The sequence below is a fragment of the Heteronotia binoei genome, chromosome 4 (assembly GCF_032191835.1).
Source record: "Heteronotia binoei isolate CCM8104 ecotype False Entrance Well chromosome 4, APGP_CSIRO_Hbin_v1, whole genome shotgun sequence".
NCBI classification, from domain to species: domain Eukaryota; kingdom Metazoa; phylum Chordata; class Lepidosauria; order Squamata; family Gekkonidae; genus Heteronotia; species Heteronotia binoei.
The window spans coordinates 117,116,830-117,132,816 of record NC_083226.1 but is presented as its reverse complement, the minus strand read 5'-3'; the positions used below and the strand labels follow the sequence as shown (position 1 = coordinate 117,132,816).

Genomic DNA, 15,987 nt, shown 5'->3' with positions numbered 1-15,987 from the left:
AGAAAAAGAGAGAACTGAAAACTTCCAAAATTTAATATCACAAGCCGGAGAAGCTGAAAAGAACCTTAAAAAACAACCACCAAAATGTGAATTCCAAAAAAAAGTGAAAGAAATGCAACATAAATTGAATTTAATTCTTATGGAAGAAATGGAGATTAAACTGAGGTATGCTAGACAAAACTTTTTTGAACATGCTAACAATCCTGGAAGGTGATTGGCTTATAGGATGTGAAAAGAGAAGGCCAAAAGAATAATTACGACATTGAAAGATGAGAGCAATAAAGAGAAAAATCAAAAACAAGAAATATGTCAAATTGTGGAGCAGTTTTATAAAAAATTATATGAAGAGAAGCGAGTTCAGAAAACATACCTAGAAGAATATATGAATCAAAATAACCTTAACAAATTCAAGAGGAACAACAAAAAAATTTAAATGAGCCAACAACAATAAGGGAACTCGGAGAGGCAATATCTCAAAAGAATGGCAAAACTCCTGGATCAGATGGTTTGCCTGCAGAATTTTATAAAGCTTATGAAGACTTTCTGCTTTTACCATTCAAATGTCTCATTGAAAAGATCCAAGATGAAGGTCAAATAGCTTCATGGCAAGAAGCCACAATATCTTTGATCCCCCCCCAAAAATAATGATTTGAATTAAAAATTATCGATCAATTTCCCTTTTAAATGTGGATTACAAAATTTTTGCTGCAATATTGGTGCAATGTCTGAAGAAAGTTTTACAGTCTATAATACACTATGATCAAGCGGGATTTCTTCCTAAAAGATATTTGAAACACAATGTCAGAACAGTTTGCAATATTTTAGAATATTATAAAAGTCATCCAGAGAAGCAATTGGCCTTAATTTGTCTAGATGCTGAGAAAGCATTTGATAATGTTCGTTGGCACTTTATGTTGCAACAATTGAAAGGCATGGAGAGTGGTGAAAATTTTTTGAGAGTAGTAGAAGCAATATACTCTTCACAAAATGCAAGGGTGACAGTGAATGGCGAATCAACAGATGTTATTAAAATTCAAAAAGGTACAAGACAAGGCTGTCCATTGTCACCTCTACTTTTCATTTTATCTTTAGAGATGTTGAATAACCAAATAAGGGAAGATCCAAACATAAAGGGAGCTGTGATAAAAGATGAACAATATAAACTGAGAGCATTTGCTGATGATTTAGTTTTTATATTAGAACAACCAATGGACTCAATTGACTGCCTTATAAACAAGATCAAACAATTCGGCCATCATGCAGGATTAAAGATTAATTATTATAAAACAAAATTTTTGACAAAGAATATGACGATGGAACAAATTCAATCCTTCCAGCAGAAATAAGGATTTTTTTTATGAAAAAAAAATTAGGTGTGGTTATTTCAAATAGATCCAGCAACCTAAAAACAGATAACTATGATAAACTACTCAAAGAAATTAAAAAAGACTTGGAAAAATGGCATGATTTAAATTTTAATGAGAAGAATAACCCTAATAAAGATGAATATTTACTAAGATTATTATTTCTATTTCAAACTATTACAATATTTTTAAATAGTGGATTTTTTCAAGAACTGAACAGGATGGTCGCTAAATATGTTTAGCAAGGCAAAAAACCTAGAATCAAATTAAAGACATTGCAGGATTCTAAATTAAGAGTAGGCATAGGCCAGCCAGATTGGCAGTTATATTACAAAGCATCTGTACTTCTGTGGATAAGAGACTGAATACGTCTGAATGACAAGAAACAAATGCTATTAGAAGGGCATGATTTGACTATGGGATGGCACGCATATTTGTGATATCAAAGACTCGAAGGCCATTCCTATTTTAAGCATCATTGGTTTTGAAAATCTTTGTATCATACGTGGTCATGGTTAAAGATGAAAATCTATCAAAAAATTCCAAGATGGGTTTCTCCAGTAGAAGCATTTACTCATCCAAACCTCCTAAAACCAAATCAGAATTATAGATATGATGACTTGTTGGGAAAAGATAATCAACTGAAAACCAAAGAAGAATTGGAAAATGTGGATATTAAAATGAATTGGTGGTTGAGAATGCAAATTGAATCTAGATATGCCAAAGATAAGGTGACAGGTTTTAATATAGAGCAATATGTAGTTGATAAAATTTTGTTGGGCCCACAAAAAAAAGTTAATCTCCAAAATATATGCAAATGAAGACACAAGATGAAGTTGTAAAGGACTGTATGGTTCAATGGGCAAAAAACTTTGGCTACAATATTGCATTAGAAGACTGAAAGAGACTATGGAAACTTAATGTTAAATTAACTAGGTCAGTAACTTTCAAAGAAAATCTATATATGTTTTATAGACGGTCCTGACCCCACAGAAACTCTGTAAGATTTATACTAATATGTCCAACAAGTGTTGGAAATGTACTAAACAGATTGGTTCTTTTTACCATATGTGGTGGACATGTGAGATTGTGAAAGACTATTGGAAAGTGGTGCATGAAATGTTACAAAAGATCATGAAGACACAGATTCATTTCAAACTAGAACTAATTTTATTGACTATATTCCCAGAGGACTATTCCAAAGAGATGAGACACTTGTTGGCACACTTTAAAACAGTAGCTAGGATCCTTTTGGCACAGAGATGGAAATCTCAGGAAATCCCCACGAAAATGGATCTGGTGGGAAAAGTTCTGGAAACAGCAGAGTTGGACTTCTTATCCCAGCTGTTAGCTGGGAAATCTAAAGAAGAAGCAAGAAAATATTGGGTGGAATTCTATGCCTGGTTAGACAATCAAGATTCTTAAGATTCTCTGATATGAACTTATTTTTTTCTTTTTTTCCTGTACCTTATAACATTTATCTTTATTGGAATTGTCAAAATTACTAGACAATTTTAACAAAAGGTCTATACTATAAAATTTGAAAATGGATTCTGTGCAGTTGAGACAAAATAATAGGGGATAATTTATGTAAAAAAATTGTAGAATTAAGTTTTTTGAAAGTATTCCTATGCAAAATAACAATATGGAATGTATTGTGTTTTTTTTATTTTTTTCCTATTCCCCACTGCCTTCCTTTTCTGAAACTAATAAAACTTTTTGAAAATCCTAAACAGTAACTCAATGGTTTTTGGAGATCTTGACAAAAGCAATGTCTGAGTTCTCCCAGGTGTTAGACAAAAAGTTTAATATTCTGTTTGCTCAGAGAATGGAGCCAGGAGATGGGCTTTCCAGGGTGAGATGAATACATGCTCAGTTTGACACAAAAGGTGGGAATGACTCTTGATAGCTGGTCAGGAAGAACCATTATGATTTAATGTTTAGCAATAGTTTAACATTAATACTCTGAGGGGAGGGGGGCAGGAAGGAGAGGGTTGTGCAAATAGGTCTACACACTAACATAAGGTAACACAAAAAGGTGTGAGAAAGGAGTATTGGAGACAGGAGAGATTGCTAGCCAGAGATTAAGTTATGAGCAATACTTTACCTGGGCTCCATTGTTTTACATGTTCCATTGCGGGGGTGGGGGGAGGGAGAAACTTAGCCCAGAGCTGCTGCTTTCAAACACTGTCTATATGCTGTATTTGCATTCCAGCATGGCTTTGGCCTGCTTTTTGCAATGAACCATGGTTCAGAGTGAAAGACTGGGAGTCCCCATCTCTTATCAGGGAGCTTCCCCAGGTGTAGGCAGCGCCCCTGGGTAACAGACCATTCCTTGGGATCTGGAAGCTTCTCAACTGCATCAGAGAGGCTTCTGGCTGAAATGCAGACTTGTTCAACTCAGACCTCTCTTGGGAGGGTACAGCATGGCTTCATGAGATGTGAGCAGCTGGTGGGTGATGTGTTTATCTATATAACAGAGTTGTGATAGGGAAGCACTCAAAAGTTTTATACTTTAATATCACATTAGAAAATTTCACATTTGTAATTCTAATGTGATGCTAAATATATATCACATCAGAGATTTCCTTAATTTACATCAGAGATTTGTACTGAATCATTAGGTGTGCTTTTCCAGCACTTCCTGGATAAGAAATAAGTGGACAGAGGAGGGGGAGGAGACACAGAGGGAGTTCCTTAACTCATGAGATTTATCAAAGGCCAACTGAACATTCTTTACGATAACTCAATTTCCTTTACATTGAAGGTTAAATCTGCTGTTACTCAGGTTGCTTTGCCTTCCTGAATTAAAACATCTGAAAACAGGCAATAAATGTTGGGTAAATAATGCACAGAGGTGATAGATTGTTATTTAAAATAAAAGCTGTTTAAGTCTATTAGGAAGGGGGAACACTGGAATGGTCCTTATAAAATCACAAAAGTTTCTAATGCTACATACTTATTCTAGAGTAGAGTTGCATAAAAAGGGGCAGCAGCTGCAACAAGGCACAGATAATGAAGGAATAGATAGGCAGGTGAGGCTACTAGGCTACTCTTTTCTACATTCCTAACAGGAAGAAGCTAGCTCATTAGCCAACCAAAACATTGATAAGTTAAAACTCCCAAGCAGTTTATCAAATACATCAGTTAACACACAGGATTGGCTCTTAGCCAGGTTGTAGTTCCAGGTCAGGTCTATGCTGGAATCAAAACAAATGTGTTAAACCTATTGTCAGATGCCTTGCCATGAATTATGCTTCAGTACCAATTGTTAATTATGCTATGCTTTGCACTGCCGCTTTGCTTCTTTATCTTTGTAACAAGTAATAAGATTCCTTTCTTCCAGCTGGAGACAGAACCTCAAGGCCAGTCCACTGATAGCGCAGCACCTGTTTGGAGAAAGGTCTGGGACAACTGGGGAGGGGTTATGCTTGCCCGTGCTTTTGCTTCCCGCCTTACTTTGAAAGTGTAACTGTTATTCTAAAGTATATATAAGGGGCCCATACAGGGCAATTTTGGGAAGGCGGTGGTTTTCCATCCTAGAAATAAGAACTCAGACATTGCTTTTGTCAAGATCTCCAAAAACCATTGAGTTACTGTTTAGGATTATTGCACCCTTCTTAAATCTTCGTTCGCGAAGCCAAGCCGAGAGATAAGGGGTCCAGTGTCTTGGCTCACTAGTCCTAGCAAAACTCGTTTTGCTCCAGTAGCTTCAGTGACCGAATTAAACTGCCATTCACCAAAGTGGACTGTTTGTGTTACTTGAGTTCATCGTCCGTCTTGCTGTGCATCCCCACATTGGGACTGCCGCGAGGCAGGCCTGCTGCGTGCGGAGGTTGATTGACAAGCCTAGAATTCTTCCAGATAACTGGCGGTCTGCCGTTAACAGACTATGTCTGCAGTACCCCCGTTTAACGGACTCCCCCAGCGGCAGACCGCCCACATTCCCCCAGTTCCTTTTTCACCGCTGTTGGAGTAGGTTCAGTTATCAATTTCTTCCAGATTTCTCTTCAGAAATGACGTCTAAACCAGTATTTTAAGAAATGCATTAGATGTGGTGTTAAGATGCCCACTTCAGATGAGCACGATTTCTGCCTGATCTGTTTGGGGGAGGGACATAATGTCCCAAAATGTAGCATCTGCCAGGCGTTTACACCGAAGGCACGGACTGACAGGGCAGCACATCTCAAAGCAGCCCTGTGGGAGAGAGCATTTTCATCTATACTACAGGATAAGGGGGAGCAAGAGCCCTCAGGGGCTGATATAGAGGTGCCCTCAAGTTCTGCCTCTGTGAGATCAGTCCCCGTAGTCCCATCTTCAACACAGTTGCGACCTCCAAAACATGCAGCTTCTGTGTTGGCAGGGAATCGGGGCAGGCGTGAACAGCCATGGATGGAGGAAACAGCTAGAGCAGAGTCTGAACCTCCGCCCCTAAAGAAATTAAAGAAGTCAAAGACTAAGCACAAGCATAAGGCTGTCGAGTCTGCTTCTTTGACCGGTAAGGCTTTGGAGGAGTCGGTTCCAAGAACCCCATCTCCACACTTTTCGGATCCAGGGTCCTTATCGGATCATGAGCCTGACTTTGCTACAGGGACAGCCCCTGTGGAGGTCCCAGTTGTGCAGGAGAGATCTCGACCCTGTGGTGTTGGCAATACTCAAGGGGGTAAGGTATATAGCATTGGATCAGTGGGCAGCATGGAACCCTGGCCATTAGATGAGACTGAGAGTCTCTCAGCAGTGGGTTACTGACAGCAGGAGCGTGCGCTGAGTGCAGGTAGGCCAAAGCAGTAACTTGCCTTAGCACTAGGAACGTCAATATGAGGAGCCAAGACACCAGTTTGGTAGTATAACAAACCGTGTATTGTACAGATATTTACAGTGAAGTTATATACATATATAGTCCAGGTAGCAAGGTGCTTTGCCAGTAACCCATATACATAGAGAGAAAAACCACTCTGGTACTCTGCTGCTTATATAGGACAGCCCACCAATCAGCTAACTGCTGACTCATGCTGACTCCTCTGAACAGATCCAGATATTACCAGTTCTTACATCAGCCAGGTTAATTAGTCCTGTGACTCTTGTCATGTGATTAGCCGTCACTTTGACAGTTCTTGATCTAGCATGCTTCATAGCAGGCTACATAATACTAACACACCTCCTTAGACTGCTAGTGAACACATGCCTAATAGTTCAGCCAGTTTTACATGTCTTTCATTGTACAGACATTTAGTAAACAGATCAGCAATGTTGTCCTCCGTGGCACATTTTTTCAATATTACAATACCCCAAGTAACCGACTCTTTTACATTGTAATATCTAATTAAGATATGTTTACTCCTTCCTCTGGCACATAAATTTTCAGCTAATTGCTTTGCAGCAGAACTATCATTAAACACAGTGATTGGCAGGTCACATGCTACATTTAGATCTTTCATGAATTGTACAATCCATTCCAGATCCAATATACACTCATTTAATGCACTGAATTCTGCTTCACATGTACTGCAAGCTACTAACGTTTGCTTTACAGCCTTCCACATAATGAGTGCTTTACCCAGGTATACTACAAACCCTGACGTAGACTTAGCTTCTGGGCGATCTGCTCAGCTTGCATTAAATTATTTTTTTTTAGCCTCCCTGTGGGAGAAAACATTCCAGTCTTGTACAGAGATAAATATTCTCTTTCCATGGCTTTCAGCCAGGCCTTTTCCCCCTCATCTGCCAGAGTCATTATTTCTTGATAACTCTCAGGTTCAGACACATACACATGGTTTACACTGTTGTCAAAACCATATCGTACAGGAGGAACACCTTTTGTACCTTTTGTACTTGTGTTGAAACCCGAGTCTCCTGACAAGCTTTTTGCTCATTCTCAGATACCTCCTGCTGCACCACAGCAGGTACTGGTGCATAACCTTGCTCCTGACTATCATTGGTCAGTGGCAGCAATACATGAGTATTCCCTTCAATTCCATGCAGCTTAGCCCAATTGCTATACTCGCTGAAGTTAGCAGATCTACTGAACGTCACCGTCTGTTCAGTGTCACTAAACCTATATGCCTTCATATTGGTTTGATATCCCAGAAATACCAATTTTCTGGATCTGGCACCACCTTTCCTTCTCCATTTCAGAGGAATATTTACCCAGGCTTTCGTTCCAAACACTCTGAGGAACTCTAAACTAGGCTCCTTCTTGAAAATCGCCTTATAGGGGATGTTGTCCTTAGACTTTGTCCACAATCTATTGACCAAGAATATGGCTACCATGAATGCCTCAGCCCAATATGCAATAGGTAGAGATGCATCATCTAACATGGCATACATTATTGCTTGCAATATGCCTGATTTCCTTTCAACCACCCCATTTTCTGAAGGTGTTGCTGGATTTGCAACCCTATGTGCAATCCCCTGATGCTTCAACCATGTATCAAACTGATTTGACATGAATTCACCCCCTTTGTCAGTCTGTAGAACTAGCAGCTGCACTCAAAGCTGCTTCTGTACTCTTTTTGCCCACTGTTTAAAACCCATATACATAGAGAGAAAAACCACTCTGGTACTAGCTGCTTATATAGGACAGCCCACCAATCAGCTAACTGCTGACTCATGCTGACTCCTCTGAAAAGATCCAGATATTACCAGTTCTTACATCAGCCAGGTTAATTAGTCCTGTGACTCTTGTCATGTGATTAGCTGTCACTTTGACAGTTCTTGATCTAGCATGCTTCATAGCAGGCTACATAATACTAACAGTAACTACCCAGTACCCAAGGACTGGAACCGAGATTATGATCTTTGAGTCTTCCGTCTCAAGAGTAGAGAGTAATTCCAATCTATCACCTGATGAGAGCCTGGGAGATTTATTTTCTCCAGCTAACGAGGACTTTAAGTTGTATAATGAACAAATGGTGCGCATGGTGTGTGCCTTAGAGATTAATGTAGCGGTTTCAGATACAAGGCCTAAAGATAAAATCCTGGCACGCTTGTCAGCAGAGTCATCAACCACAATAGCATTCCCTATATTAGAGGGTTTAGATGAGTTCGCACTGCAGATATGGAAGACTCCTGGGTCAATGCAAGCAACTCCAAGGAAACTGGAGCATTTGTACAGGGTAAAGCTTGATAATGCAGAGTATCTCGTGCAGCATCCTGTGGCTTCATCTGTCATTATTGAGGGCATGCAGACGCATCGCAATTCAGGTCAACATAATTCTCCATCAGATAGAGAAGGTCAATGTTTAGATTTTATAGGGAGGAAGATATATGCCTCAGCTGCTTTAAACTTTAGAGTAGCAAATTATGAAACAATAATGGGAGGCTACCAATTGTTTTTGTGGGAGGGCATCCAGAAGTACATTGAGATGCTACCTCTTGAGGCCAAATCTCTGGCTAGAGTAATTCATTCGGAGGCTATTCGCCTATCGAAACAACAGATTTGTGCTGGGAAACACTCAGCAGAAATTGCAGCAAGATCAATGGCTTCAGGTGTTGTTCTGAGATGTCACTCATGGCTACGTACAACCACTCTCCCTTTGGAAACTCGAACACAGAGGATTTACCGTTCCATCGTACATCGCTCTTTGCACAGAATACTGATGAATTCTTGTCAGAGATTAAGAAAAGCAAGCAAGCTGTGAGATCTTTAAGTGTCTACTCTGGTGGAAATCAACAGGGATATCGCTATACACCAAGGCAACAGCAGTTCTCTTCTCCATTTTACAGATCTGCTCATCCTTTTGGCCAGCAACCTTTCCAGTATCCTGGTCGCCAGTTTAATAATCAGTCTGCTCCCTTCTATAGGAAACGTAATGCTCCTAGGTCAAGAGGCCCCTTCCAGCAGAGGGAGCAACAGCAGCAGCAACCAGGACTCTGACTTCTGCAGGGGCAAGGGGGGAAGGAGCAATGTTTTCTGGATCGTTTGTTTAATTTTGTTAAGGCCTGGGAAGAAATTTGTTCTGATTCCTGGGTTCTGTCAGTGATCAGTTCAGGTTATAGGTTAGAGTTCTGCTCCCATCCAACCCTTTCGCAGGGGCACACTGCATTTGATAATCAGTTTCCAGAGTTACTAGTACAACTAGATGAGTTGATAACCAAGGAGCGGTGCAGGAGGGCCTTTCGGCCACAGGTTTTTATTCTAGGTTTTTTGTTATTGACAAGAAAGATGGAGGGCGCAGACCTATTTTGGATCTGAGATCCTTAAATGAGCATCTGTGTATTAAAAGATTCCGTATGGTCACTTTGCCTTCAGTCTTAGAACTCCTTTCCAGAGGAATCTGGTTTGGTGTTTTAGATCTTAAGGATGCATACTTTCACGTTGGAATTTACCCAGAGAACAGAAAGTTCCTTACGTTTAGACAGGGACAGAAGGTTTCCAATACTCTGTGCTACCTTTTGGTCTGGCAACAGCTCCACGCGTTTTTACAAAATGCATAGCCGTCATCATGGCGTATTTTAGAACTAAGGGCTGCACCATTTCCCCATATTTGGATGACTTGCTGGTGGTGGCCGAATCATGGGAAGGGCTGCAGGAACAAATACAGTTTGTGTTGAGCACTTGCACTAGGTTAGGACTCATAATAAATTATGAGAAGTCATATTTAATTCCATCACAGCAGGCCCAGTTTATTGGGGCATATCTAGACTCACAAGAGAATAGGGCTTTTTTTGCCTAGAGATAGAGCTCTGAGTCTAAAGAGGATGGTAAGGGCCTTCCAACGGAAACGTTTTCAGTCTGTTCAAATGATACAACGAGCCCTTGGCTTGATGGCATCTACAACTGCTGTAGTTCCCTTTGCTAGGGTGCACATGAGGGAGCTACAATACTGGTTTATAAGGCGGTTTGATATACGGGTGCATTCCCCACATCAAGGCTTTAACATCCCTAGAATAGTGATTAGATCACTGGAATGGTGGACTTCAGACTTACATTTATTTGAAGGAGTTGAATTTGGGCCATGGTCACCTGAGGTAGTACTGACGACGGATGCCTCCAGGGTGGGCTGGGGTGCACACTATGAAGGTATTCAAGTGCAGAATACATGGCCACGGTTGCATTCTGGCTATCACATCAATTTATTAGAGTTAAGAGCAATTAAGTTGGCTTTAACAACTTTCTCAGATATGTTACAGAAGAAGAAGGTGCTGGTGCAAACAGACAATTTTGCAGCTATGTATTACACAAACAGGCAGAGAGGGACTGGCTCTTTGAGGCTGTGCAAGGAGGCACAGGATCTATGGGCCATAGCAATTCACTTAAGATCCTCTCTTCGAGCAATCCACATAGCAGGAGTTGCCAACCAGGAAGCGGACTCCCTGAGCCGCAAGTTTCTGGTCAATTACGAGTGGTCCCTGCAAGAAAAATATATCAACCAAATTTTTGCAAAGTGGGGAATGCTGAAAGTAGACCTGTTTGCTACAGGCCAGTCAACAAAGTTGCAATTTTTTTGTTCATGGGGAGGCCACGATCAAAAGTCAATAGGGGATGCATTTCGGTTCCGGTGGAGAGGAGAACTGCTATATGCATTCCCACCTTTCCCCCTGATTCCAAGGGTCCTGGGAAAGATAAAGGTAGATCAATCCAGGATGATTTTAGTGACTGCATTTTGGCCAAGACAGGTCTGGTTCCCAGAGTTGCTAAGGCTGTCCTGTGGGAATTTTGTTCCTCTCCCACAGGTTCCCAACTTGCTAGTTCAGGAGGTCAGAATTTACCACAAGGTGCAGGACTTGCATTTGACAGCATGGTATATAGAGCTGTGAATGAGGAGTTTCAGAGCAGGTGCTACAGGTATTAAGAGAGGCCCGTAAGCCCTCTACTTGTCGATCTTATGAGAGTAAATGGGACCGTTTTGAGAAGTGGTATAAGGAAAAGAATTTATGCCCATTTACTTGTCCAATATCAATAGTTTTAGAGTATTTACTATTTCTAGCACAGAGTGGTTTGGCGGTGTCATCGATTAGGGTTCACCTAGCAGCAGTCTCTGCTTGCCATATGGAAGTGGAAGGTACCACTTTTTTCTAATAAAATAACCAAATGTTTTTTAAAGGGTTTGCTACATAGGTTTCCACCAATACCTGGTATTGTTCAGCAATGGTCTTTGTCTTTGGTATTGGCATATTTAATGAAGGCCCCATTTGAACACTTAAATTTGTGTACATTGTCTTTTTTATCATGGAAGACATTGTTCTTAGTGGCAATGACTTCCATTAGAAGGGTGAGTGAGTTGGCAGCATTAAGAGTAGATCAGCCTTATCTGCAATTTTTTGAGGGCAAGGTTGTTCTTCATCCAGCAAGAGAATGCCTACCAAAGGTAGTTAGTAGATTTCATTTGGCACAGGATTTATCACTGCCAGTTTTTTTCCCTAATCCATCTTCTGAGGCAGAGAAGAGATTGCATATGTTAGATGTTAAAAGGGCTTTATTGTATTACATTAGTCGAACAAGACAGTTTCACAAGACGAAGACACTATTTGTGTGCTATTGGGGTCCTAGGAGAGGAACTCCAGCATCTTCAGACCTTATCTAGATGGCTGGTTACTATCATTGGCCATTGTTATAGATTAGCAGGGGTCCCCTGTCCAGATGGAGTAAGAGCTCATTCAATGAGAGCTTTGGGTTCATCAGTAGCTGCAAGGAGAGGAGTTCCATTAGTGGAGATCTGTAAAGCCGCAACTTGGTCCTCAGCAGAGACATTTGTATGACACTATGCACTGGATCTGCAGCAACGTCAAGATGCGGATGTGGGAAAAGCAGTTCTTCATTCGCTATTTCAATAAGAGACTCACCCCACCACCATCAAGGTGAAAAGCTCGAGAGTGGGTCCCAATGTGGGGATGCAAAGCAAGACGGGCGATGAAAAACAGCGTTGCACTTACCTGTAATTGTTGTTCATCGACGTCTTCTGTGTATACACACATTCCCTCCTGCCATACCCGCTGTGAGTTCTCATTGATACAGTAGGTTTAGAACTTATGGCGGTGGAAGTGGAACTGGAGGAATGTGGGCAGTCTGCTTTTGGGGGGAGTCCGATAAACGGGGGTAGTGCAGACATAGTCTTAACGGCATTCCGCCAGTTATCTGGAAGAATTCTAAGCTTGTCAATCAACCTCCGCAGCAGGCCTGCCTCGCGGCATTCCCAATGTGTGTATGCACAGAAGATGTCGATGAACAACAGTTACAGGTAAGTGCAACACTGTTTTTACTGGGGTCTTGACACCTATAATGACTGAAATTGAGATCTAGCCATATCCCAACAGCAAATTGAAATGGGTTTTTTTTGGGGGGGGGGGGGGAGGGCTTTCTTAATAGAATAAAAGGCACATTTCTGAAAATTTAGGAATGTGGCAAGATCATACCAGAAATCCAGCACCTGTTTCACACCCTCACCAACTAGTGGCCCCAGAAGCCCAGCAAACGGCACAGAGGCCAAGGCCTTCCTGTGATCTTGCCTTTTGCCCCTAGTATTCAGATGTTTTTCTGCCTCTGAAAATGGTGTAGGTGTCCCCAGTGGCAGGATCCATATGCATATTTCTGGCTAGAAACAGCAGTTAGGTACACTTGGATGGCACACTTTTATGCTTGACCATTCCCCTCTTGCTGAGCCTCAACCTGTTATTCCTCCCTCTCAACCTCAGAGAAAAGATAGCTGGCATTGTTGATCTGAGTGCTCTCCTCAACAAAACCTCACCCAGCCTGAAAAACTGCCTTTATATCCCATGACTTGCATCTTTGTAATCTCCCCATCCTGGGCTTTCCTTACTCCTAATAGCTACTGCTCTTCCTCAGGGGCTATGTCCCTGGCCATTCAGTGCCATCCTTGGTATACCATCTCTGGACTCATCCATCCTTCAGACAACTTCTCTGCTGTGTCCTGAGCCACTCTTCCCATTTGCCCTGCTTGAGAACAGACATTACTTTTCTTCTGGTTTTGACCGCCAGTGTAAGGTTTTGCCAGTTACCGATCCCAGTCAACTCAGCTCACATGACTATGGTCAGAAGTTTATTAGAGATCGATACAGAGCAATGGACCTTTGTGCTATGAAGCCATTTCCAAGAACAGAGTAACTTACAAACAGAATCAATAATATACCAAGCAAAAAGGCCCGCAGGTTACAGCCAGCCCCTGTCAGTTAGGTTCCTAGGGTTAAGTGTATAGCTTAGAGAGTCTTTGCTGAATGCTCAAGGTCGTCTGTCCAAAGTCAAACGTTATCATGGCTACCAGATAACAGTTCCACTGCCAAAGTCTTTCTCCTGCATGTTTTGTGAAAAGCTGCAGCAAGCAAAATGCCAAAGCAGGCAGTAGGCACAATTGGATACATGTTTGAGCGAGGTGAAAAATGACTACACAGTTTAGATTGTGACTGAATGAGTGAATACCCCAAATACAGCATAGCCATCTTACATACTGACCCAATTGTCAGGGAACCTGACACGCAGAGCCCTCCTTGTGCCTCAGTCATGGTAGTGCTCTTCACTGCTTCTCCCTCCCTCCACAAGGCTGAGCATCACAGCCAAAAGGGAAGATCTGCAAACAACTACTTTGACTTACTGTTTTTCCCTCTGTAAAAACCAAGATTAAAAAACAGATTTATTTATAAACGTTATAAGCTTTATAAGCTTTTAAGAGTTAAAACTCCTTCATCAGATACCCTGACATATCTGATGAAGGGAACTTTGATTCTCAAAAGCTTATACTCTCGAAATATGGTTAGTCTTTAAAGCGTTACTGGACTTGAATCTTCGTGGAATATACTTAAGTATAATTTTTTACTGGATTGAAGATTGTATTCCAAAATGAAACTGACTTGTCGTTTTGTAGTTTCTAGGGAACTTGGGGTCAATATCTCTGTGGTAATATGTCACCCAGACACTAAGTCCAGCCTGTCGCCATTCTCACTACCTTCTGCTGCCTGCTTATTTGCCCAGGCTGGTAACCTAGTGCCAGAGGAGAGAGTAGAAAAAAAACCATACATAGTCATAAATGTTATAGGATTATTTGTTTGAATACAGATTTTGAAAGCCAAGGGGTTGACAGTGTTATCTTGTACGCAGCTGTGATGTTCTGTGTGATGAATTTTAGGAACCAGACTACTTTTGATGGTCTTCTGTTGTCCTTCAAGTTCACGTGCCTGTGCATCTGAGTATAAAGGAGCTTTGAAATAAAACCTCATTTGCAGTTGTCTCTACATGAAGCTTAGAATGTCAACTATGAAATGCATAATTATGTGTTAGAATTGGAAACATCAAATGAATACTGAATGAAGCTGAAGTATTCAAAGTCGTGCATGAAAGATAAGCAACTCAGGTTGTGTCTATCAAGCAACTGTGTCTTATGCTGAAAGCTGAATGACTATTTACATTAAATGTTTTTCTTGGCAGGTTATTTTAAAAATGTATATGGTGAACCTAGTACTCTCAGATTGCATTCTAATCTGGTTTTTTGATATATCTGTTGGTGTCACAAACTGCCAGTTTCTCTTACCTTAGTGCTAAACATTTCAAATGTTTTCATGGTGCTTGATCTTAGTGGTGATTTTCTTGTTCTTCACTAAATAAAAACATGCTGTTCAATAAATTGCAAGTACATCTGGCTAAAGGTTTAAACAGGAAAAGGACACAGGATTCTGTGGTAGGTAGAAGATGATAAACATTCTCTTGTTTATGCTTTTCTATTACTCTGTTTAGAAGTCTGGATTTTGAATGTTTTTTCTTTTGGTTATTCTACCTCAGACATTACTTTAGAAAAACAATCAGCCTTATAGCAGGGTGGCTTTGATCTGTGCTTTCCTATTTGTTTTAAGAAGCTAGAAGTCTGGCAATTTGTTGTGTTCGATGCTTTGTCAGATCATGCCCCCTCAACACATGTTCTTCACAGATGGTTTGAAAAGGGTAGGGAAGAGAAGGCAACGTGCCTGGAGTTTGACGTCTCCACTAAAGTTCCCAAGAGATTGTTTTATAAATGTCAGCCTGACTGCTGTAATGCCTGCAGGTGCTCAGCTTGGGCATGTGGCCTTTCACCTGACATAATTAACTGACTTTTATTCCCACAATGTTTACCATTTCTTGTCTTTTTTTGTTCTCACAGAGTGCTCTTGAAGGAAAACTCTGCAAGCTGGGGAGACACCTGCTTGCCATGAGCCAAACTCTGAGTCTCATGCTTGCCCCAGGACAGGGGTCTTCTGAGACAGCTCATCACATCCTACCAACTGCTGTTTATGCTAGGCTGATAAATCAGGCAGCTCAGTGTCATCGGTCTGTGACAGAATGTTGCAGTGATTTGCTCACTTTGACACTGCTGGTACCTTCAGCACCTTGGGTGAGTATTCTGTTGGGAATGTTGGGAAATGGGTTGGGTTCAAAGGCATTTTGCTTCTCACTACATTTCTCTAGTGATGTATAATCAAGTCCTATTCTGCCTTTGGCTGTTTGTGCACAGGAATAGAAAGTGTCCATCTTTCTTTTTTAGAGAAAAGTACATAATATTGCTTGAGACTGGCATGCATCATAAAATGTTGCATAGTTGTGGTGGGCTGCACCACATTTGTGGGATAATGAACTTGTTTGGGACCCTTTATGTGAGTTACACTGCAGGTTGAAAGCTGCTACTTGTGCTCCTTTCCTGCG

General features: G+C 41.1%; 1 protein-coding gene across 1 annotated transcript in view; it reads left to right on the top strand.

The window, feature by feature from the left end:
• Nucleotides 1-15,987, top strand: part of LOC132569508 (uncharacterized) — a 151,631-nt gene that overhangs the window by 71,452 nt on the left and 64,192 nt on the right. The window contains exon 9 of the mRNA XM_060235648.1: nt 15,449-15,679. Coding sequence (XP_060091631.1) covers nt 15,449-15,679 — 231 coding nt within the window. The remainder of the gene's footprint in view (nt 1-15,448; nt 15,680-15,987) is intronic.